This window comes from Oryx dammah, unplaced genomic scaffold (assembly GCF_014754425.2).
Source record: "Oryx dammah isolate SB20612 unplaced genomic scaffold, SCBI_Odam_1.1 HiC_scaffold_17, whole genome shotgun sequence".
In the NCBI taxonomy this organism is placed as follows: Eukaryota; Metazoa; Chordata; class Mammalia; order Artiodactyla; family Bovidae; genus Oryx; species Oryx dammah.
Genome location: NW_024070201.1, coordinates 56,433,349 through 56,460,254, shown reverse-complemented (window position 1 = coordinate 56,460,254; position 26,906 = coordinate 56,433,349). Strand labels below are relative to the sequence as shown.

The 26,906-nt window shown below is 35.4% G+C and overlaps 1 protein-coding gene across 1 annotated transcript in view; it reads left to right on the top strand.

Annotated features, from left to right (window-relative positions):
• The window catches only part of KIF18A (kinesin family member 18A), an 81,570-nt gene that overhangs the window by 42,746 nt on the left and 11,918 nt on the right, over positions 1–26,906 (top strand). Inside the window, exon 13 of the mRNA XM_040257758.1 lies at positions 726–961. Within this exon, the coding sequence (XP_040113692.1) occupies positions 726–961 (236 nt within the window). The remainder of the gene's footprint in view (positions 1–725; positions 962–26,906) is intronic.

Here is a 26,906-nt window from a genome sequence, read left to right as displayed (position 1 = left end):
AGTTAAGAATCTGCCTGCAATGTAGGAGACCTGTCTGATTCCTGGGTTGGGAAGATCCCCTGGAGGAGGGCATGGCAACCCACTCCTATATTCTTGCCTGGAAAATGCCCATGGACAGAGGAGCCTGGTGGGCTACAGTCCATGGTGTTGCAAAGAGTCAGACACAACTGAGCGACTAAGAACATATTACACATACATGTATGGATGTAAGAGATGGACCATAAAGAAGGCTAAGCACTAGAAAATTGATGCTTTTGAACTGTGGTGTTGAAGACTCTTGAGAGTCCCTTGAACAACACAGAGATCAAACCAGTCAATCCTAAAGGAAATCAACCCCGAATATTCCTTGGAAGGAATGATGCTAAAGCTGGAGCTCCAATACTTTGGCCACCTGATGCAAAGAGCTGACTCACTGGAAAAGACCCTGCTGTTGGGAAAGACTGAGGCAAGAGGAGGAGAGGGTGACAGAGTATGAGATGGTTGGATGGCATCACTGACTCAATGGACATATGTTTACGCATACTCAGGGAGATAGTGAAGGACAGAGAAGCCTGGCATGCTGCAGTTCATGGCAAAGGGTGGCATCTTTGCTCATGCAGCAAAGAGTCGGACATGACTTGGTGACTCAACAACAACATCAAATACTTTGGATGTTACATAAATCTGTAATACTGTATTTAAAATTTAGTATTTATCGCTCTCTTCTTGTCACCTTCTGTATGTAGAGTATTAAATGCATTACTTCCGGCCCTAAGAAAGCAATACTGTGCTTTAAAAGAATCTGGCCTGTTAAATGATACTATTGAGGCTGACATCAAAGAAATTGAACATTTGGTCGAGAGGAAAAAAGTGGTGGTTTGGGCTGATCAAACTAGTGAACCTGCAAAGCAAAATAATCTACCAGAAGTTTCTATTCTTATGACCTTCCCACAACTTGGACCAGTTCATTCTTCTCCTTGTTGTAAGTACAGCTTTTATTTCATTAAGTAAGTAAACATTACTTATAAAGATTAATCTTTTTAATATTAATCAATAGAGCAGTTAATGTTTTAGTATTTTGCTATTTTGTGAGAATTAATTTCAGAATCATTTCAATTAACTGGTATCTTTCAAAGGTGTAAGAGGAAGTATGCTTGATGTTCTAAACAATGCTAGCAGTGAAGTTATTTTACCTGTTTTTAATGAGATAATTTTATTTCCACCCTTCTTTAAAACTTTACCTATATTAAAGACTGAAGACTATGATTAAGAATATTATGTTCTGTAATAAATAACAATCTTTTATGTTCTTAAGATCAACTGACAGTGTTGAATTTACTGTTTTTCTGTTGGCAGATCACTTAATATCTCTCCTTTCATAAAAGTGTGCATGGGGCGTTTTAATTGAAAAACTAACATATAATCTTGGCTTTAAAATATTCAGATAATATAGAAGCAGAATGCCCTCTTCAGCTTTTCCCAGAACCTCAATCTTCTATGCTAGGTTAGAGATAAATGCTTATTAACAGTTTGGTTGTCTTTACAGTGTGTGTATGATATTTGTATCAGATAATCTAACTTTTAAGCTTCTTGTTACATTTTCATCATTTTTAGGGTACATATATAAAGAATCTAGCATTTTTTTAATAGCTGTGAGAATTGTTGTGCAATCATTTATTTAACCGTTGTTCTATGATTGGTGAACAGTGCATGTCAGAGGACACACCCGAATACAGTAGTCCTCCCTTCTCAACTGTTTCACTTTTCACCATTTCAGTTACCTGCAGTAAACTGAAGTCCAAAAACGTTCAGTGGACATTTTCAGAAATAAATACTTCATCAGTTTTAAATTGCACACCATTCTGAGTATCATCATAAAATTTCATGGGGTCCTATTCTGTCCTGCCCAAGATAAGAACCATCTCTTTATCCAACATATTCTTTCTGTTTGTCACTTAGTAGTCATCTTGGTTATCAGATCAGCTGTCACAGTATTGCAGTGCTTGTTTTTAAGTAACCTGTATTTTACTCAATAATCCCAAATTGCAGAAGTGATGCTAGCAATTCAATAATGCTATAGAGAATCCATTAAGAGCTTCCTTTTCGGTGCAAAAGTGAAAGTTTTTGGCTTAATTAGGAAAGAAAAATAAATCACATGTGAGGTGCTAAAATTTGGGGGAAGAACAGGTATTCTATCCATGAAATCATGAAGAAGGAAGAAGAAATTCATGTTATTTTTGCTATTGGACCTCAAATTGCAAAAATTACTGTCAGAATGCATAAGTGATTAGTTAAGATGGAAAAGGCATTGCTGCTGCTACTGCTAAGTCACTTCAGTCATGTCTGACTCTGTGTGACCGCATAGACAGCAGCCCACCAGGGATTCTCCAGGCAAGAACACTGGAGTGGGTTGCCATTTCCTTTTCCAGTGCATGAAAATGAAAAGTGAAAGTGAAGTCGTCCAGTAGTGTCCAACTCTTCATGACCCCATGGACTGCAGCCTACCAGGCTCCTCCGTCCATGGGATTTTCCAGGCAAGAGTACTGGAGTGGGTTGCCATTGCCTTCTCTAGGAAAAGGCATTAACTTTGTACAATAAGATATTTTGACACAGAGTCCACATTTGCAAACTTTTATTACATTATGTTCTTAGAATTATTGCCTAATTTGTAAATTACACTTTACCTTAGATAGATCATGGTAAGTCACTTCATGCATGTGTGCGTGCTAAGTCACTTCTGTCCTGTATGACTCTGTGCGACCCTATGGACTGCAGCCTACCAGGCTTCTCTGTCCAGGGGATTCTCCAGGTAAGACGAGGCACACACACACACACAAATAGGAAATATATGATGCAGTGCTGTCTGGTTTCAGGTATCCACTAGGAATCTAGGAATGTTTCCTCCCATGGGATAAGGGGAGACTACTGTATTAACATTTCTACATGTGTACTAGTTTCATAAGAATTAGTTTCCTAGATCAGAGGATAAATAACTTAAAAAAATGATCTGTCAGTCTCCAAAAATTTTCTTATATAAACATTTATGAGATTTTACATTTACAAATCTTTATATCTCATCTTCACCTTAACCCAATGTAAGAACAGCAACACTAAACTAATGCATGCTGCTGCTGCTAAGTCACTTCAGTCGTGTCCGACTCTGTGTGACCCCATAGACGGCAGCCCACCAGGCTCCACGTCCCTGGGATTCTCCAGGCAAGAACACTGGAGTGGGTTGCCATTTCCTTCTCTAGTGCATGAAAGTGAAAAGTGAAAGTGAAGTTGCTCCGCCGTGCCCAACTCCCAGCGACCCCATGGACTGCAGCCCACCAGGCTCCTCTGTCCATGGGACCTTCCAGGCAAGAGCACTGGAGTGGGTTGCCTCTTTTTAAATTTGAAACTCATTTTTACTGATTTTAATTCTTTGAAGTTTGTGAAGACTTCTTTAAAGCCAGCATAGAGTTGGTATAAATGTTTCAATTATGTTTTTAAAGAATTTATTAAGTCAGGTCAAATCGGCTGTGTTCTTCAAATCATGTTCTTACTGACTAATTTTTTAATTCATGTTCTGTCATATACTGAGATGAGCTATTAACAATCTCATCTATTACTGTTGGATTTTTCCATTTATATCAGTCTTCTATTGCTGCCCTAAGAAATTAACACAAACATATCAATTTAAAATAACACTGGCTTATTATCTCAAAGTTCTTTAGATCAGAAGTCCAGCAGGCTTAGCTAGTTACTCTGCCTCAAGTTTCAGGGGCTAAAATCAAGATGTCAGCCAATTGGGTCTCCTGTTTGGAGATTCTGGGGGAGAATATGCTTCTGTTGTTAACTGAATTCAGTTCTGTGTGGCTGTAGGGCTGAGGTCTCTGTTTTCTTGTTGATTATTAGCCAGATAGATCAAATTGAGAGCAAGTCTGAACTTGCTCAAGTACCTGGCATTGTACAGACACTCTGTTTTTTTGGAGGTCGCCTCTGTTCTCTGACTTCCCTGGTAGCTCAGATGGTAAAGCATCTGCCTACAATGTGGGAGACCCAGGTTCGATCCCTGGGTTGGGAAGATCCTCTAGAGAAGGAAATGGCAACCCACTCCAGTACTCTTGCCTGGAAAATCCCATGGACAGAAGAGCATTGTAGGCTACAGTCCATGGGATCGCAAAGAGTCAGACACAACTGAGCAACTTCACTCTGTTCTCTAGCATGTGCCTCCCTTCATCACTTCATCTCCTAGCCAACAAAAGGCAAGTCATTCTCATGCTTTTAATCTCTCTTAGCTTTCCTTCTGCCTATCTCTCCTGCTTACAGTTAGTGAAAGTTTTTGTTTTTAAAAGCTCCTATGATTACATTGAGCCCACCAGGTAATCTAAGATAATCTCCCTATCTTAAATTTCATAACTTCAATTAGATCTTAAAATGTATTTGTCTTACTTAAGTTTCTTGAAGACTGTTTTGCTGGGTATAGAATTCCAGTGTGATACTCTTTTCTTTTAGTCCTTGTTAAAGACACTTTATAGACATTGTTTCATTATCTTCTGGTTTTCATTTTTGCTTTTGAAGCCAACTTTCATTCTAAATGTTGCTCCCTTGAATATAATCTGACTTCTTTTCTGGCTTCCTAAAATGTTTTTTCTTTGTCTTTGGGTCTTAGTAGTTTTGCTATATTGTGCCTAAATGTACTTTTATTTCTACTTCTCTTACTGGGTTCACAGAATTTGTCTGTGCTGTTTTTTATCAGTTTTTAAAGTTCTTAACCATTGTATCTTCAAATGTTGCTTCTGCCACTTTTGTTCTCTTTTCTGCTTCTGAGGCTCCAGTTATATTGCATGTTACCGTCTTATTCTCTTATCCATGCCTTTGCTTTCTTCTGCTTTTCATTGTTTTTTCTTTTCCTGGAAATTTCTTTTCACATATTTTATAGTTTCTCTTTAAATTTGTGTCAAATGGGTCTTAAATCCATCAAGTTCTCCATTTCACTTATATTTCAGTTCTAGAATTTCCATTTGATTTTTGTTTTTATAGTTTCCATTTCTTTGCAAAAATTTTCACTGAATACAGTAGGTGAAATCTGTGTCTGAGAATTCTCAAGCCTAGAACTGTCTAGGTCTGTTTCTGTTCTCTTTCTGCTGGATGTCTTTCATGTGCTTTGCCTTGAATGCATGCTAATTTTTGTACATCACACATGTATTTTCAGAATTGTTTATAAAATTATTTAAGGCTTCTGATAATAATGTCTTCCTCAATGAGGATTTGCATTTACTTATTCCAGACTCCTTGCGTGGTTAGCAGTCTAAAATTATTTCAGTACAATTTTAGAGCCGGAGATAAATTTGAAACTTCTGAACTTCCGCTTCTGCAAGGGCCTGACTACTCCTAGTTTACCCTCTCCAGTTTAGCTGTGTCCCAACTCAACTCAGAGGGTTTACAGAGAACTCTTTATAGTAGGCCTTAAATTCGTTCTTGCTTTCCTGTTCTACAACGCTCTCAACAGTGTTGCTAAGCTTTTCTGCCACCTCCTCCAGCATCAGCAAATCACCTCAAGGGAGAAATAGCTATAAATGCAGAGATTACTCTCCTGAGCCTTCAACTTCCTCTTGATACTTGCCTGTAATTCTTCACCATCTTGTTAGCTCTCCTGTGCCTTCTAGCATATGTTTTTTATATTTTGCCCAGATTTTTTACTTGCATTCCAAAGACAGGTTGCTCTGAATTACCTTGGTCTCTGTTATCAGGTTTCCTATACTACATCTTTACATTAAGATGACAGGCAAGTTGCAGATGTATGTATATTCTTTTTCTCTTAATAAATCATTATCATCATTAGAACTGACCTAGTTGAGATCTTTAGAAAGAAAACTTAAGATTTTTTTCAGATTATCTCATGCCTTTGGGGCCTTGATTCCTAATTTATAATGCATTCAAGATGCTGGAGAGGAAATAGAGTTTTAACACCATGATTAGGAAATACCACCTGCTATATGATGATCGTTATCCCTTATTTAAAAATCTATATTTCACTTACAATGCAGTTGCATAGACTATTCTTGTCAACAGTAAAACAAAACTTTTATTTGACTTAATTCTTTTTCATAGCATTCAAAAGGAAAGATTTGAGGTCATGTTACCTTTATAATTAGTATTTTTTTAATGTATTAGAAAGTAAGTTTTGTTTTTATTATATTTTGTTCTTTGTTATTGTAATATTCAAATGATTTTATAGATTAACTGTTTGCTTAGTATGTTTTTTTCATTCCATGAATTATGTATGTTATATTCATTATGAAAAGAGAGTCAAAGATAAATAATAGGGAAGGGGTAAGCAAGTCCACTAATAAATGTTTATTTTTCTTATCTTAGAATATTGAAGTAGTCCATTTAAAAAAGTATAAATAGTGAAATTTATGCTTACATTTCTGAAAACATGAAGCAATGGCCAAATAACATAAATTGTTTCTTCTTACAACTTTTTTAAAATTTATTTTTAGTTTGAGGATAATTGCTTTACAATATTGTATTGGCTTCTGCTATACAACAGCATGAATCAATCATAAGTATACATATGTCCCCTGTTTCTTGAACCACCCCCAACCCCATACCACCCCTCTAGGTTGTCACAGAGCACCAGGTTGAACTCCCTGTGTTATACAGCAGCTTCCCACTACCTATCTGTTTTACATGTGATAATGTATGTGTTTAAATACTATTCTCTCATCCCACCCTCTCCTTCTCCTGCTGTATCCCAAATCTGTTCTCTTTATCAATGTCTTTATTCCTGCCCTTCAAATATGTTTATGGGTACCATTTTTCTAGATTCCATATATATTTGCTAATTTGCAAAATTTGTTTTTATTTTTCTGACTTATTTCACTCTGTCTGATAGGCTGTAGGTTCATCCACCTCACTTGAATTGACTCACATGTGTTCGTTTTTATGACTGAATAATATTCCATTGTATGTATGTACCAAGCTTCTTTATCCATTCATCTGTTAATGGACATCTAGGTTGCTTCCATGTCCTAGCTATTGTCAATAGTGCTGCAGTAACTTCGGGGTATACGTGTCTTTTTCATTTATGATTTTCTCAAGATATTTGCCCTGTCATGGGATTGCTGGGTCGAATAGTAGTTTTATTCCTAGTTTTTTGAGGAATCTCCATACTGTTCTCCATAGTGGCTATATCAGTCTTCATTCCCACCAACAGTACAAAAGGTTTTGCTTTTCTCCACACCCTCTCGAGCATTTATTGTTTGTAAATTTTGTGATGATGACCATTCTGACTGATGTCAGGTAATACCTCATTGTAGTTTTTGTTTACATTTCTCTTAAAAAGGAGCGGTATTGAGCATCTTTTTATTTGCTTGTTGGCCATCTGTATGTCTCTTTTGGAGAAATGTCTGTTTAGGTCTTCCTCCCAGTTTGTGATTGAGTTGTTTTTCTATATAAGGTGCTTATATATTTTGAAGATTAATTCTTTGTCAGTTGTTTCATTTGCAGTTATTTTCTCCCATTCTAAGGATTGTCTTTTCATCTTTCCTTTGCTGTGCAGAAGCTTTTAAATTTAATTAGGTCCCATTTATTAATTATTGATTTTATTTCCTTTACTTTCAGAGGTGGGTCAAAGAGGATATTGCTGCCATTTATGTCAAAGAGTGTTTTGCCTATGTTTTCTTCTAAAAGTTTTATAGTTTTTGCATTAACATTTAGGTCTTTAATTCATTTTGAGTTTTTTTTGTGTACAGTATTAGGAAGTATTATAATTCATTCTTTTATATATAGCTGTCCAGTTTTCCAAGCACCATTTATTGAAGAGGCTTTGTTTTCTCCATTATATATTCTTGCCTCCTTTGTCCAAAATAAGGTGCTCATAGGTGTGTGGGTTTATTTCTGGGCTTTCTGTCTTATTCCATTGATCTGTATTTCTGTTTTTGTGCCAGTACCATACTGTCTTGATGACTGTAGCTTTGAAGACCATACCATACTGTCTTAATAACTGTAGTCTGAACTCAGGTTGATTTTTCCATCTCCATTTTTCTTTCTCAAGATTGCTTTAGTTGTTCGGGGTCTTTTTTGTGTTTCCATACAAATTTTGGAATTTTTTGTTCTAGTTCTGTGAATGCCACTGGTAATTTGATAGGGGTCACAATGAATGTAGATTGCTTTGGATACCATAGTCATTTTCACAACATTTATTCTTCCAATCCAAGAACATGGTATGTCTCTCCATCTGTTTTATGTCATCTTTAATTTCTTCCATTAGTGTCTTAGGTTTTTTGTATACAGGTCTTTTGTCTCCTAAGGTAGATTTGTTCCTAGATATTCTGTTTGTTGCAATGGTGAATGGAATTATTTCCCTAATTTCTCTAGTTTTTCATTGTTAATATATAAGAATGCCAGGGATTTCTGTGTATTTGTATACTACAACTTTTTACTAAAATCATTGATTGGCTCTAGTAATTTTCTGGAGGCATCATTAGGGTTTTCTATGTATAGTATGATGTCATCTGCAAACAGAGTTTTACTTCTTTTTTGTTTACTTCCTTTTTGATCTGGATTCTTTTTATTTCTTTTTGCTCTCTGATTGCTGTAGCTAGAACTTCCTGAAACTATATTGAATAATAGTGTTAAGAGTGGGCACTCCTGTCTTGTTCCTGATTTGAGAGGAAATGCTTTCAGTTTTTCATCATTGAGAATATTGTTTGCTGTGGGTTTGTCATATCTGGCCTTTATTATGCTGAGGTACATTCCTTCTATGCCCATTTTTCTATAGAGTTTTTACGGTTCTTTCTGTGCCCATTTTCTGGAGAATTTTTATCATAAATGGGTATTGAATTTTGTCAAAAGCTTTTTCTACATGTGTTGAGTTTCTCATCTTTCAATTTGTTTATATGGTATATCACATTGATTTGTATATATTGAAGAATCCTTGCATCCCTAGGGAAAAACCCTCTTGATCATGGTGTATGATCCTTTTAATGTGTTGTTGGATTCTGTTCACTAATATTTTTTCCAGGATTTCTGCATTTATGTCCATCACTGATATTGGCCTGTATGTGTGTATATATATATATATATATATATATATATGTATGTATGTATATATATATATGTGTGTGTGTGTGTGTGTGTATGTATGTGTGATATCTTTTTCTGGTTTTGGTTTCAGGATGATAATGGCCCCATAGAATGAGTTTGGGAGTGTTCCTCTCACTGTAATTTTTTGGTATAGTTTGAGAATGATGGTTTTTAGTTCTTTTCTAAATATTTGATAGAATTGTTCTATCCTGGAAAATGTTCCATGTGCACTTGACAAAAAAGGTGTATTTTGCTGTTTTGGAGTAGAATGTTTTAAAGATATCAATTAGGTCCATCTGGTATAAAGTGTGATTTAAGCCTGTGTTTCTTTATTAATTTTCCTGTGTGGATGATCTGTCCATTGATGTAAGTGGGGTGTTACAGTCCCTTACTATTACCATGTTACTGTCAATTGCCCCTTTTATGGTTGTTTGCATTTGCTTTATGTATTGAGATGCACCTATGTTAGGTGCATAAATATTCATAATTATTATATCTTCTTCTTGGATTGATCCTTTGATCATTATGTAGTGTTCTTCCTTATTTCTTATACCAGTTTTTATTTTAAAGTCTATTTTATCTGATATAAGTATTGCTATTCCCACTTTCTTTTGATTCCCATTTGCATGGAATATATTTTTCCACCCCCTGACTTTTAGTCATATGTGCCCTTAGGTCTGAAGTGAGTCTTTTTTAGGCAGCATATGCCTAAGTCTTGTTTCTGTATCCATTCAACCAGTCTTTGTCTTTTGGTTGGGGTATTTAATCTATTTACATTTAAAGTAGTTATAAATATGTATGTTCCTATTACTGTTTCTTAATTGTTTAGGGTTTATTTTTGTGAGTCTTTTTCTTCTCCTGTGTTTCTTCCTAGAGAAGTTCCTTTATCATTTGTTATAAAGCTGACTTGGTGGTGTCAGATTCTCTTAGCTTTTGTCTATAAAGCTTTTGACTTCACCATTAAATATGAATGAAATCCTTGCTAGACAGAGTAATCTTGGTTGTAGTTTTTTTCTCTTTCATCACTTTAAATATATCCTGCCACTCCTAGTGTGAGAGTTTCTGCTGAAAAATCAACTATTAGCCTTATGGGCATTCATTAGTATGTTATTTATGCTTTTCCCTTGCTGCTTTTAATACTTTTTATTTGTGTTTAATTTTTGTTAACTTGATTAATATATATCTTGGTGTATGTCTCTTTGAGTTTATCCTGTAAGAGTCTCTATGGGCTTCCTGTACTTGGGTGGCTGTTTTGGTGTCCTTTCCCATGTTAGGGAAGTTTTTGACTATAATCTCAAATATTTTCTCATACTCTTTCTTTTTCTTTTCTTCTTCTGGGACTTCTGTAATTCAAATGTTAGTATGTTTAATATTGTCCCAGAGGTTTCTGAGACTGTCCTCAATACTTTTCATTCTTTTTTCTTTATTCTGCTCCTCAGCATTTATTTATATCATTCTATCTTCCAGCTCACTTATCTATTCTTCTGCTTCAGTTATTCTCTTGATTCCTTCTACAGTATTATTAATTTCAGTAATTGTGCTGTTCATCACTATTTGTTTATTCTTTGTTTCTTCTAGGTCTTTGTTAAATGTTTCTTGTATTTTCTCCATTCTGTTTTCTATATTTTGAAACTTCTTTACTATCATTACTCTAAATTCTTTTTCAAAGAGGTTGCCAGTTTCCTCTTATTTTGGTCTTATAGCTTTTTACATTGCTCCTTCATCTGTAACATATTTTTGTGTTATTTCATTTTTTTTTTTAAATGGGTAAGACTGTGTTCCTGTCTTACTAGTTGTTTGGCCTGAGGTTTCCAGCAGTGGAGTTTATAGGCAGTTGGGTAGGACCATCTTGATGTTGAGATTTGAACCTCTGGAATATCTCACTCTAGTTAATATTCCTGGGGGCTGATGGTCTCTGCTACTCTGACAGTTCAGACTCAGCATTTCCATGGGCTCAGGCCTGATTTCTGGCCCCAGAGATCAGGGCTGAGGATCTGATCCTCAAGGATCCCCCAAGACATTGGATGCAGGACAAAAAAAAAGAAGAAGAAAGAAAAGGGGAAAAAACAACAACAACAACAAAGCACAACAATAACAAAGAATGAAAACTATAATAAATATAGAATAGTAGCAGATACATTAAGAAAAATATAAGAGTATGTTTGAAATGACCCCTGGAAGGTAAAACCAGATTCCCAATAGGAAAGAGAGAGAAGGAAAAGAAAAAAAAATATATATATATACATATATATGTGTATATATATATATATATACACACAGATACACATACATATATATAAACATAAGAGGGAGCAGATGAATTTTTAATAGCTTTTTTATTTCAGTATTCAAACAAAACCCATACCTTGTTATTATTATTCATTGGTTGATGTATCTGTAAATCCTTTTAAATCTGTGGTTCTCCCTCCCTCTTTGTCTTTGCTAATTACATATTGATTCATTGCCAGTTTAATAGTCATAAATATCATCTTTCCAATTTTCTTTTGTTTACTCGTACACTTGAGTAATTTTTTCATCTATTTAAGGATAGGTTTTCTGTGAATGACTTAGCCATCATTTGATCATTTTTGTTTTTTTTTCACAGTCTGTATAGCAAAAAATGTTATTTATAAGAGCTTAAGGTACAGATATTCATTCGTTCATTCATTCAGTAATATTTATTGAACTTCTCCTGTGTTCTTATTCGATAGTAAGGACACATTAGAGTACAAAGGCAGGTCATATAGAGCCTTGTAGGTCGTTTTACGGACATAGGCTTTTACTCTGAATGAAACAGGGAACCATAACATGATCTAAGCAGAAAAGTAGCATATCTTAGTCATGATTTTAAAAGATCCCTCTGGTTTCTGTGTTGAGAATAGATTGTCATATGGCAAGGGCTGAAACTCTTTAAGACACCACTGCAATAACCCACGTAAAAGATCATGGTAGCTTGACCATGTTGGTAGCAGTGGAGTTGGTCAGAAGTGGTCAGATTCTAATATATTTTGAAGGTATAGTCAGCAGGACATTGTAACAAATTGTACTGGGGATGTGAAAGAAAGAAAGGTCAAGGATGACTAAGATTTCTGAACTCAGCAACTGAAAGAATTGAGTCATCTTAAAAGAGATGGTGGAGCAGGCCTACAGGGTGGAGGTGTTAGAAGATTAGGAGTTCACTTTGGATCATTTTAAACTTGTCTAAGATACATCCAAGTGGAGACATCATGTAAGTAGTTGGATCCAAGGATCTGGACTTTATGAGAGAAGCCTAAACTCAAAGATAAATTTGAGAATTAGTAACACTTAGGTGATTTTTAAGGCTGAAGGACGAGGTGAGATCATCAAAGGTTATTAACTCTTTACTGTAAGATACATGTTGCAAAATTCTTCAAGTTTATCATTTACTGTTAACTTTTTTTGAGGCGTCCTTTTTAATACTGAAATTTTAACGTTTTATGTAATGAAATAGCTTCATTTGTTTTGTTTTGTTTTCTCTCCTTGCTTTTGGAATTATTCCTCAAAAGGGCTTTTCACCTGTAATCTTTTCAAATTTTCACTTTGTTTATTCCAAATTTGTTTTGATGTAAGATAACATGCAAGACTCTAACTTAATTATTTCCCAAGGATTTAGTCATTCTTGTGTAATATATTCACAATCTATCCTTATGGCACCTTTAGTTTACATACAGTAAGTAGTCATGGATAATTCTGTTTATTGGATTTGTTTCTTATTTTTTTACATATTTGTCTATCCTAGAGCTAGTAACTGTTATTTTAATAACTGATAGGTTATAATATTTTTTTTTTTTTTTTACATATAGCAGTGCTGCTGCTACTGCTGCTGCTGCTAAGTCGCTTCATTCGTGTCCGACTCTGCGACCCCATAGACAGGCAGCCCACCAGGCTCCCCGGTCCCTGGGATTCTCCAGGCAAGAACACTGGAGTGGGTTGCCATTGCCTTCTCCAATGCATGAAAGTGAAAAGTGAAAGTGAAGTTGCTCAGTCATGTCCGACTCGTAGCGACCCCATGGACTGCAGCCTACCAGGCTCCTCTGTCCATGGGATTCTCCAGGCAAGAGTACTGGAGTGGGGTGCCATTGCCTTCTCTGATAGCAGTGCTAATCCTCCTTTATTATTCTTTGTTTTTAAACTGTTCTTACTTGTCCCTGAGAAATAATATTTTTCTAATTCCAAGGAAGTAAAATTCTTTTAAAAATTGGTAAATCAGTTTTGTCTTCACATTTTCCTGCTGTCAAACCTTCTCTGTCTAGAATAGTCTTTCCATATTCATACCGTCTTGTATGTTCCTCAGCAAAGTTTTAGAATTTTCTTCATATATGTCTTACACATTTGTTATTAAAGACATCCGTAGGTTTTATATTTTTGTTATATGGACTGTTTTTCTTATATTCGTAAGCCTATATAGTACTCCTTATTCAAGAAGAAACTAATTTTTTAATTTTATTAATTTTAATACTTTACCAAGGTCAGTACTTAATTTTGGGATTGATGTTTATTTGACTTAAATCTTTGACTCCAAATTACATGTCTGTTGACTTGGCATGAAGCATACACCTATTTTGGGGTCTGGAAAACAGAAAATGCACTCACTGAGTGCCACGCAGTGTGGAGATGCCGGCTGCAGAGTTTATTTATGGAACTGATAAAATTTCTGACATTAAATGAAAAGTCAAGATTTCCTCATTATCCATCTGGAAACTCACATTTAGTAATATTTCTGTCTCTAACCTTTCTTTTTCTTAAATTTTGCACCCCATGTCAGTGGTTTTATCTTAGAGTACACAGAAGATACTAGTAGAACCAGTTTCTTGTACAGATATTCTGGGGTTACATAGGGTTCTTATGTAAGTTTGTTTCCCCTATAATTAGTTGAATACAAAAAAAAATTTTATTTTTCAAAAAACATCTCTATCTATACTAATTCCTCTTATAAAAATATGAAGTATCAAAACATTTATAAGCTAAATCTTTCCTATATCTTCACATTTGACCACAAAATTTAATCAATACCAATAGACAATGGAAGTTATTTTTGAAGCCTAAATACATTTCATTTGGCCCTTAGTCTCCTTGTCCACAAAGTAGTGTTCAGTTACTCATCATAACTGCAAATGCTGCTGCAAATTAAAAGATTCTCTGTGTTGTCTTTTTCTTTTTCCCATCTTAAAAAAGTATGAATACTAGGAAAATGAGACTGAAGGAAAACATGGTATCTGCTATTTCCCATGGAGACAAGTTTCAAAAGATTGTGGTTGATTTATTGCTCATAGTGCTGGATTAATTTAAAGGAGTATGACAGTTCTTAAGATGTAGTCTTTCTTTGTGATGTTTGTAAATAACAGACATTATCTGTGTAGGCATTAATACTACAATAACCACAATAGTGTCTTATGAATTCATTATAAAATGGTTATTAGTTTCGTTAATTCATTAGTACTTTAAGGTTATAAATCTTTTAAATAGTTGTAATTCATTCACTTGTACATTTGCAACTATGAATTCCATGAGTCACAAGGTTGTTTAAAAGAATCCAGATCTATGATTAGAACAGTAATTGTATCAATCACTTGTAGCCCAGAAATGTTTATTGAAATGCATATATTAATACCTGATTTCACTTTAGAACTTTGTCAACTAATTTTAATTTAGCATCATTTCCCAAAATACTTGCTCACATACATATTAACATGAGTGCTAGCAAAAGAAAAAATCCTTGCCATCATTTTGTACCAAACCTCAATTAGATCTAATCCCATTCATCAGTGTCTCCCTGTCATGAACCCTGCTTTGCAGCCTGTGACTCATGTTAGCTAAACACTGCATTCTGCTTTTTACACTAACGTACAGCTCTGTAAATCTTTTAACATTTGCAGTCTTAAGCTTTTGATAAATTAGTTCCTTTGGGTAAAATCATTCAGGACACATGATATGACACATCAAAAGATGACCCCAGAAGGTCTGCCCATTTTTTAAGAGTGGGATTTTTAACTTATTAGTGATAAATTATCTAGTCTCTTTATTTAGAGAAACCATCTGTAGAATATTTCAAAAAGCTGAAAAATAAATATAGACCCCTCCAACCTAAGAAACCACATGAAACTGCCAGTTAGTACTTGAGTTTTAGAGATTTACAGAGAGAGAGAATAAAATGATGTTTAATTCAATTTGTTTTAAAAACATTTTGAGAAAATTTGATGTAAGAAATAATTATAGTGATATCTAGACTAGTTGCTATTTCTTATCTATCCCCCTTTACAGTCTGCTCTTCACACTAAAATGATCATCTGCACAAAGTACAGATCCCTTACTTAGAAGAACCTCTAAAAGCTTACCCAGTCCCATGTCAGACTAAGGACTCACTTTCCTATGGCACTTGGTGCCCAACCTTCTCTTAAGCATGCTTTCATTTTCTCGCCTCTACAGTTTGCAGGTTTTTCCCTCAATCTTGAGTGCTACTTCTTCTCCATTCCACATCCTAGTTAATTAAAATCCTTATCCTCATTGAGATTCTATTTCAGACACTGCGTTCTTATTCAAACCTTCCTATTAATGAGTCCTGTCCCCTTTGCCTACACACACTCTTACATTCCCATTATATTTTTATTACATTATTAGTATGCACCTATTATTTCTGAACAGTTTGCTTACTGCTGTTTCTTGATTCATCTACATTGAGGTATTATCACTCTAAGAGATAAAGAACCACCACTTTATTTTTAATTCCCTGATCTACTAAGGCACTAGTATATTATATAAGGTATGAAGAGATGGAGCCAAAGCAAAAACTATGCCCAATTGTAGATGTGACTGGTGATGGAAGTAAAATCCAATGCTGTAAAGAGCAATATTGCATAGGAACCTTGAATGTTAGGTCCGTGAATCAACGCAAATGGGAAGTGGTCAAACAGGAGATGGCAAGAGTGAACATTGACATTTTAGAAGTTAGCGAACTAAAATGGACTGGAATGGGTGAATTTAACTCAGATGACCATTATATCTACTACTGTGGGCAAGAATCCCTTAGAAGAAATGGAGTAGCCATCATAGTCAACAAAAGAGTCCGAAATGCAGTACTTGGATGCGATTTTAAAAATGACAGTGTGAACTCTGTTCATTTCCAAGGCAAACCATTCAGTATCACAGTAAGCCAAGTCTATGCCTCAACCAGTAATGCTGAAGAAGCTGAAGTTGAACGGTTCTCTGAAGATCTATAAGACCTTCTAGAACTAACACCCAAAAAAGATGTCTTTTTCATTATAGGGGAATGGAATGCAGAAGTAGCAAATCAAGAGATACCTGGAATAACAGGCAAACTTGGCCTTGGAGTACAAACTGAAGCAGGGCAAAGGCTAATAGACTTTTGCCAAGAAAATGCACGGGTCATAGCAAACACCCTCTTCCAACAACACAAGAGAAGACTCTATGCATGAACATCACCAGATGGTCAATACTGAAATCAGATTGATTCTTTTCTTTGCAGCCAAAGATGGAGAATCTCTCTACAGTCAGCAAAAATAAGACCAGGAGCTGACTGTGACTCAGATCATGAACTCCTTATTGCCAAATTCAGACTTAAATCGAAGAAAGTGGAGAAAACCACTAGACCATTCAGGTATGACCTAAATCAAATCCCTTATGATTATATAGTGGAAGTGAGAAATAGATTCAAGGGATGAGATCTGATTGAGTGCCTAAATAACTATGGACGGAGGTTTGTGACATTGTACAGGAGTCAACGATCAAGACCATCTCCAAGAAAAATAAATGCAAAAAGGCAAAATGGTTGTCTGAGGAGGCCTTAAAATAGCTGAGAAAAGAAGAGAAGCGAAAAGCAAAGGAGAAAAGGAAAGATTTACCCATTTGAATGCAGAGTTCCAAAGAATAGCAAGGAGAGATAAAAAAAATAAAAAGCCTTCCCTGGTGATCAGCGCAAAGAAATAGAGAAAAACAAAAGAATGGGAAAGACTAGAGATCTCTTCAAGAATATTAGGGATACCAAGGGAACATTTCATGCAGAGATGAGCACAGTAAAGGACAGAATGATATGGACCTAACAAGAAGCAGAAGATACTAAGAAGAGGTGGCAAGAATACACAGAAAAACTATATAAAAAAGACCTTCATGACCCATATAACCACAATGGTGTGATCACTCACCTAGAGCCAAACATCCTGGAATGCAAACTCAAGTGGGCCTTAGGACGCATCACTACAAACAAAGCTAGTGGAGTTGATGGAATTCCAGTTGAACCAATTCAAATCCTGAAAGATGATGCTGTGAAAGTGCTGCACTCAGTATGCCAGCAAATTTGGGAAACTCAGCAGTGGCCACAGGACCAGAAAAGGTCAGTTTTTTTTTCCTATCCCAAAGAAAGGCAATGCCAAAGAATGTTCAAACTACCATACAATTGCATTCATGTCACACGCTAGCAAAGTACTGCTCAAAATTCTCCAAGCCAGGCTTCAACAGAATGTGAACCATGAAATTTCAGATGTTCAAGCTAGACTTAGAAAAGGCAGCGGAACCAGAGATCAAATTGCCAACATCCATCGCATCATTGAAAAAGCAAGAGAGTTCCAGAAAAATGTCTACTTCTGCTTATTGACTATGCCAAAGTCTTTGACTGTGTGGATAACAACAAACTGTGGAAAATTCTTAAAGAGATGGGAATACCAGACCACCTTACCTGTGTGTGTGTGTGTGTGTGTGTGTGTGTGTGTGTGTGTGTGTTAGTTGCTCAGCCTTGTCCAACTCTTTGCAGCCCCATAGACCGTAGTCTACCAAGCTGCTCCATCCATGGAATTTTCCAGGCAAGAACACCGGAGTGGGTTGCCATCTCCATCTCCAAAAGGAACTATAGAAAGAAAGTGAAGTCACTCAGTCGTGTCTGACTCTTTGCGACCCCGTGGACGGTAGCCTACCAGGCTCCTCCATCCATGGAATTTTCCAGGCAAGAGTACTGGGGTGGGTTGCCATTTCCTTCTCCAGACCACCTTACCTGCCTCCTGAGAAATCTGTATGCAAGTCAAGAAGCAACAGGTAGAAATGGACATGGAACAACAGACTGGTTCCAAATTGGGGAAGGAGTATGTCAAGGCTGCATATTATCACTCTACTTATTTAACTTATATGCAGAATATATCCTGTGAAATGCTGGGCTGGATGAAGCTCAAGCTGGAATCAAGACTCCCAGGAGAAATATCAGTAACCTCCAATACGCAGATGACACCACCCTTATGGCAGAAAGCGAAGAAAAACTAAAGAGCCTCTTCATGAAAGTGAAAGAAGAGAGTGAAAAAGTTGGCTTAAAACTCAACATTCAGAAAACTAAGATCATGGCATCTGGTCCCATCACTTCATGCAAATAGATGGGGAAACAGTGCAAACAGTAGACAGACTTTATTTTGGGGGGTTCCAGAATCACTGCAGATGGTGACTGCAGCCATGAAATGAAAAGACGCTTGCTCCTTGGAAGAAAAGTTATGGCCAACCTAGACAGCATATTAAAAACCAGAGACATTACTTTGCCAGCAAAGGTCCATCTAGTCAAAGCTGTGGTTTTTCCAGTAGTCATGTATGGATGTGAGAGTTGGACTATAAAGAAAGCTGAGTGCCAAAGAATTAATGCTTATGAACTGTAGTGTTGGAGAAGACTCTTGAGAGTCCCTTGAACTGCAAGGTGATCAAACCTGTCAATCCTAAAGGAAATCAGTCCTGAATATTCATCTGCAGGACTGATGCTGAAACTGAAGCTCCAATTTTTTGGCCACATGATACAAAGAACTAACTCATTGGTAAAGCATCCCTGGATGCTGGGAAAGATTGAAGGCTGTAGGATAAGGGACGACAGAACATGAGATTGTTGGATGGCATCACCAACTTGATGGACATGTGTTTGAGCAAGCTCCTTTACCTGGTGATGGACAGGGAAGCCTGGCATGCTGCAGTCCATGGGTTTGCAAAGAGCCAGACACAACTGAGTGATTGAACTGAACTGAAATGAACTGGCTTGTCAGTTAGTGGGAGCATATAAGAAGTGCATATACTAAAAAATGTAGTATTTAATCCTAAGGCCTAATTAAGAAAATTTGTTTATAAGTAAAAAATAAATATACTAAAAATTCTTTTAAAAATAAAAATGTACTGATATTTCTTAAAACTGTTTTCAAAAAGACAGACATGAAACAACTATGTTTTCTGTTGCTTTCTACTGGAAACATTTTAGAGCCCTAAGCCAAATCTGTGGGATAGACTTCTTGAAGAAATCAAATATTTGAAAGATTGAAGTAATGAAGCAAACTAGGTTGTGCTCACAGGTAGACTTAAATAGCTTAAAGAACAGCCAATTAATGCATTTTTAGATGTTTCTCTTGTGTATGTGTGCTGAGTTGCTTCAGTCATGTCCAAGTCTTTGCGACCCCATGGACTGTAGCCTTCCAGGCTCCGCTGTCCATGGGATTCTCCAGGCAAGAGCACTGGATTAGGTTGCCATTTCCTTCTCCAGGGGATCTTCCTGACCCAGGGATCAAACCCAAGTTTTTATGTCTCCTGCATTGGCAGGTCGGTTCTTTACCACTAGCACCGCCTGGGAAGCCATGTTTCTCTTAAAGTATAAGCAATTTCTCAAATGTCTTTTTGTTATACTTCTTTATAAAACTCAGTTTGATTTCACTGACAAAGTCGAAATATCTAAATTTACTGCTTTTATTGCACTGTCATCAGTTCATTGTATTCTTTAAAATTTAAAAAGTTTGGGGGAATGATAGCAAATGACAGATTAATATCTAAATTGTTTTTAGTTCTTCATTAACCACTTAACCAGTTATCAAATATTTATTCATAATTTCTTCTAACCACTTGGCAAATATAATTTAGTGGGAAGGCAGATTCATTCTAGCTTCATAACTGTTTTCCTGGTTTTTGTTTTGTAGTAAGCTATAGATTATATTAATAGCATATTTTAATCTATAAAATGCTATACAAACAACACAAATGTTACTTTACTTGTGTTGTAGTCTAGGTAATATTGTGTTAGAATTCAGACTATTACTGATGAAAATTAGTTTTTTTCATCATCTCATCCACAACTTTTGCACTTGCAGTTAATTTTAAAAGTCATTTTAATACTTAAAAGACTTTAGAAAGGCTTCTAAAACTTGGCAATCTCAACAAAATGTTTTTTACTTCCTTTTTAAGTCTCTTTATAGACTTACAGTAAACAAACTTTTTGAAGCGGGAATCTCTAGCCATAATGTAGGAACAGATAAATAGAACACTAAACCACTTTATTCTGAACTGCACATTTTCAGTTGTATATAAGATGCCTTAAAGCATTATATAAATATTTTAAGATGTTTCCTAAACTATTAATGGATAAGTATTACAAAGACTAGGATTGGATTCATTAAGCAAAACTTACCCTAGGGTGTAGAAGAAAGGCTCTTCTGTATCTTTCATTAGCTCTGATCTATCTCTGATCACTTATAAAAGCCTGGTTAAATTGTATTTCATAATCATTTTGAAAGTTATATTATTTAATCATGTAACTTTCATCACCTGCCCTTTTCCCTAAACTAGGAGCTTGGTTGAATAAATCTCTAGCGTTGTATCTGTACTTTTGCTAAATTATTTTTAAGAAAAGCTTCATTACTATAAAAACAAAAATCGGGTGCATTATCTTGTTACTTTATTAATATGTACCTTCAACTATGTTAGGTGTAATAAACCTTAGAAGACCATTTGAATTTCATGAAAACTATGTTAGACCTTTGTAGATAAAGCAATACCAAAGTTATTTTTCAATGAACAGTTTCTTACCAGGACATTCCCAAATTGTTATTAGACCTAGATGTATTCTAGTTAATCTGAAAACAGTAATAGAAAATTTTTTGATTCTTAAAGTACTGTCCTCTCTGTTTAATCATCTGAATATTTCTCAACAAACCTGTAAGGAAATTAAGTACATCTTACCTTTGTATGGAATCTAAATGTAAAGGTAAAGAAAAGGTATAAGAAACATAACTATAACTAGAGATCTTTTGGAGAAGGATATGACAACCCACTCCAATACTCTTACCTGGAGAATCCCGTGAACAGAGGAGCCTGGCAGGCTACAGTCCATGGGGTGACAAAGAGTCAGACACGACTGAAGCAACTTAGCACACATGCAGAGATCTTTAGGATACTTAAAATATATGAAGCAAAATGATTAAATCCATGTCCTTGTACAAAATATGTCTTTTATTTCTCTAAGAAATAAAACTTTATTTTTATTTCTACTATTTATAGTTCACTATAAACTTTAAAGTATATTAAAATTACTCATGCGAACATTCAGATTTCATGAATGGATTACCTGTTCCCCGAAGAAAAGGAATTTTCCTTCATCATGGGACTCATGACTTTAAATGTGTTTTGCTCATTCTCATCATATTAAATGATTTATTTTTGCTGATTGAGTCACATTTTTATTGGCCTCCTTTACTTTTTTTCCTGACATTTTATTGAATTATAGTTGATTTACAGAAGGCTATGGTACCCCACTCCAGTACTCTTGCCTGGAAAATCCCATGGATGGAGGAGCCTGGTAGGCTGCAGTCCATGGGGTCGCAAAGAGGTGGACACGACTGAGAGACTTCACTTTCACTTTTCACTCTCATGCATTGGAGAAGGCAATGGCAACCCGCTCCAGTGTCCTTGCCTGGAGAATCCCAGGGACGGAGGAGCCTGGTGGGCTGCCGACTATGGGGTCGCACAGAGTCAGACACGACTGAAGCAACTTAGCAGCGACAGTAGCAGTTGATTTACAATGCTGTGTTAATTTCTTTTTGTTGTTGTTTTCTACCATACAGCAGAATGATTCAGTTATATATTATACATTCTTTTTCATATTCTTTATTTATTGGCCCTCTTTAAATTCTCCTAGGAAGGTAACTGTCCTGCCTTTCTTTTTGTTAAATGCTAGGGAAACCATGAGTGGGAGAGTGAGATAGTCAGCCAGGGAAGAATGGGGCTAAATAAAGAAAAGATCTCCCCCACCTAAAAATTTTTATCTTGCCCTTCTATTTGATTGCCAATTCATTTCATGTTATTTCCTTGCATGTTTCAGTTAATTAGACTTTTGAATGTAAAGTTTCATAGCTTTGTCTAGTTTGACCCTACTCTGTCCATAGATTTTGAGTAAAGCTATCCTAGAATAAGCAAGAGACAATTTTGGTCTGTTCTTTCCTTTTACAGCCCCAAAGTCTGATTTTTTCTTTTCATTAAAAGCCTCTGCATGAAGTAATACCTGTTTATAGTAATACCTATGTAAGCCAACAAGTACTATAATATTTGTGGAAGTATTACTGCTCACTCCCAATTCTTATTCATCTTTGAACTATTTCTTTTGGGTTTTCATCCTAATTGCTAAATTTCAGATTTATGCTGCTAATTCTTGCTTATAATTTCCAATTTTAAATATTTGTTTTTTATTTTAGAAGATAAGGATTTAACTCCTTTACAGTATGTATACATTTCCTCCTCCTTTCTGCCAGAACAGTTTTTCACCTTTTAAAAAATAAATTTTGAGTGTTATCAAGTAAATATCATTCCTTGTTGAGTCAAGAACTACATAAACTCTTTCTTGTACTGCTTTGCTGTTTCTGTATGTAGTATTTGATTCTCCCATTTTCTTTCTTGTTGTTCTCCTTTATTCTACAGAAGCACATCCTCCGGTAGATTTGGAGAATGGGTGTATAGGAAGTAAAATTTTTTTAGATCATGGATGTATAGCAATATTTTTATTTTCTGATTGTTTGACTCGGTATAGAATTCTAGGTTGGAAATAATTTTTCCAAGAACTGTGAAGATGTTTCTCCATTGATTTCTAGATTCCAGTGTTGCTGTTAACTGCCGTGGCATTTTTATTTTTCATACTTTGTGTGAGACTTTTTCTCCCAGGAAAATTTTGGGTTCCTAGGTGTTCTGAAATGTCATAATGCTATACCTTGGTGTTGTTTAAGTCATTATACTAAACAGTTTGTGGGCCTTTTTCTCTGGAAACCTTATCTTTTCACTCTGGGAAATTTTCACATATTGTAAAGTACATACACATGCTTACATAGCTAAACCTCTGTAATATTTTTCTTCCCTTCTTTTCTGTCTTTGGAGCATTGTTATTAATCTGATTTTGGATCTCCTGGATTAATCTTCTAATTCTGTTATCAGTTTTCTAGTATTTACCTCTTTTTGTTTGTTTGCTAGTCTTTCTAGGAGATGTCTTCAGCTTTATCTTATAACCTTTGTTTTTAGTTTTTTCCTCTCATTTTAAATTTCTAAGAATTCTATCTTATAATTCAGTGTTTCTTTCCATAGCATTTTGATTTTGTTTCATGATTGTAATAATTTCTCATTTCTCTGAAGACGTTAATCATGGTTTCCTAAAATACTTGTCTGTTTCCTTTATTATCTATTCTCAAATATCTGGTGACTTGATGTATTCTGTGTACATAGGTCTTTCAGCTAATTAGCCTTGATTTATGGCAATGTCAAAAAATTAGTTAAAAAATTAGTTGAGGGGAACCTGAAAATGTCAATACTTAGGTCTTCTTTTATTGCTATAGTTTATTATCTAGAAAGAACTATTTGATTTCCCATTTAGAGTCTGTATAAGCCCAGCTACCAGTATTTTAGACACGTAGGAGAAAAATCTGAGTACATTTCTTGTTCCATAGCTGACTACAACTTTTTTTTTCTTTCATTAATCAAATAAACATTGAAACTGTACTGAAAATAATAGTAGTAACTTCTTTTAACAGTCTCAACCTTATGGTTATTGTTGTTATTTGGACATAAAGTCATATTCACATAACCATGGATCATAACCATTTCAGGGCAGTAGAAATGCAGTATACCTATACTTTTTGTTGGAGAATTAAGTTCCAAGACATGGTCTACAAGTAACAAATTTTTTCAGACTGTAGGGTACCTGCTATCTTCTATACTTGGTATATGATATAGTAGGCTGGTTCCTTAGATGGAGAGACCCTAGAGAGAAGACTTGCTATCCTCCCAAGCAACTGCCAGTCTTTTCCATCCCAGTTTTATGAGCCTACCTTATAAAAATGCATTTTTAATGTCCCATCACCTCCTGTGTGGCGCCTCCATTACTGAGGTGTTTCATTACCTAACATTGCCTGTTAGAACCTCTTGTTCTGAAAATCCATAACTACATGATTTCTTTTCTTGTTTTAGGGATCCTTTTTAAAGGAATTATAATTTTCCTCTAGGTTTTTTCTTTATCATTTCCACTATAAGCCCAAGAATTACAGAATCTTCTTAGATAGTATTTTCCCAGGCTGAATCTGTGGTAGCTACAGATGCCTAAGCCTGCTCTTCTGGAAAGTTACTGCACATCTTGTAATGGAAAAGTACAGCAGATCTCTCTTATACACCTAGCATATCCAGTAGTTGTTACAGCCCCTAGCCCAGCACTCTCCAGTTTGCTTTACCCACTTCAAGTATTCCTTTACCTAACTAAAGGGGAATGACTATTTATTATATATGTGTAATACATATATTTATATATAGTTTATATTATATATACTATATAGTATATATAATATATAAATTGTATTTATACAATTATGAGTAATGGAGTCATAATGAGTATGAGTAAATGGAGTCATTATATGCTTATAGTTTCAGTGAATTGACTGCTGAATTTTTATTTAAGTCTTTAAATCTTACTTTGATCTGATTAACTTCTGAACATTTCTTAGTAACTAGTCAGTCTAAGTAGTCAATTCAGGACTACTTATCTATTAGATTTCTGCTCTCGTATTATATTATCTGTACTTAATAATTGAGAGGATAAAAGAAAAGAACCTCCTGGACTTGTATTTTGTACATGCTGTGTGTCTGTAGCATCTCTTCTTGCAGGTTCAATAAAACAGTGGTATGTGAATCCATTATCAGCCACATCTTCATGTTTCTCCTTCAGGTCATTAATATATCCTATCAAGAGAGCAGAATTATGGCTAAAGATAATGTTTGATCATATCAACATTTGATACTGGATATATGTTTAGATTATCCCAAAGAACAGGTCAATATTTCTTTGGTGTATTATGATAGTACCCCCTTCTCATACTCTTTATAAACAATAGAGCAAATGTGGTCCACTGTCATGGGAATTTGCTCACTGCCACTCCAGCGGTTATCTCTCCGTAGATCTGGGCAAGAAAAATAGTTACTCTGGATAATCCTTATCCCTTGAGATTTCATGGCCCAGTGTGTTCTGAATTTTACAATGTTGTTATGAAGCCTGCGTGTTCAAATAATACTTAGATGTTCTGCTTTAATAATACCTTTGGTTTCTCTTACAGTTTATCATCAGCCTTGACAAACTGGGTATTTTATAAACTGGGTATTCGATAAACTGAAAGCAAAATATTGTTTAAAATGTATTCTTTTGGTGATAATCGTGCATTGGGTATTGATGGAATGTGCTCAGTTGTGTCCAGTTCTTTGCAACCCCATGTACTGTATAGCACACCAGGCTCCTTAATCCATGGGATTTTTCTTACAAGAATACTGGAGTGGGTTGCCATTTCCTTCTGCAGGGGATCTTCTCAACCCAGGAATTGAACCTGCATCCCTGCATTGACAAGCAGATTCTTTACCACTGAACCACCTGATGGAATACTGAAAAGCAAATTACAGCTTACCCTGTGAATATCATAATGCTAACAGTTGAAGCCTATAATTCTAGGGCCTTTCCTTGAACCTTAAGTATTTTATAGATGTTATCTAATCCTAGAAAATCCCTATGCGTAGAAAGGTAGTATCCCTGTTTTTCTAGGGGGCATTAATACCGATACTGCTCAAGTGAATTGCCCAAGGTCACTCAGTGAGTTGTTGGTAAAACCAGAAATAGAATCCAAGTCTCCTGACTTCCAGTTCAGTTCTCCATCCTCAATATAGTTTTCTATCCTCTATATACCCCTACTGCCTCTCTTGGGAAAAGAAGTTAATCTTCCAGCTATTAATAGCCACCAAATTGGTGGTAGCAGCACAGTGGAGAAAAGTAACTGTCTTTACACTGCAGCATTAGTATAAAAATATCTGGTAATGGAAAATTTGACAAATGTCATGTTAAAGGGAGTGGAAAATTATTTTAAGATCTGGATCTCATTTATCTAGTTCTCAGAAAAGTAAAATTCCTTAGTAGAATAGGGATCATATTTTTCTTCCTGTTTTTAAATTGTATTTCCTAGAGGGTAATTGTCAACCTAGCCACAGCAGTCTATTGTCAACTAATGTAATAAGAATAATGCATGTACTCTTGCTGATTGTTATAACTGTATTTTTTAACTTGGTTGAAAGTTTGAACTGTTTTGTTGAAATATTTACATACACATATTTCATTCAACTTTCAGTGTAATTTAAGTTATTGTTATATTGTAAAACATACATGACATCCATTGGAAATTTTACTGCCTGATTTGAAAACATGGTGAGAAATACACATTATAGTTTCTTCCCTTAACAGCACACTTCATGCAGAATTACTTTGTGTCAGGCACCATGACGTTTACCAGAATGAAATAAGCAAAGGAAAAAAAAAAAAAAATTAAACGCAGCATAAGTTCACTGAAGCTGATCAAGTTTATCATTATTTATGTAATCAAGTCATTATTTTGTACACTAAAAAAAAGTGAGAAATCTCTATTTGCTTAAATATTTAATCATTTCTAGTATTGTGGGAGTTCACACTTAAGTTCAAACAAAACCATTTGTCTCTAAGTATTAGAGCAAGGGACAAGAATTATCCTACTAAAAATCTT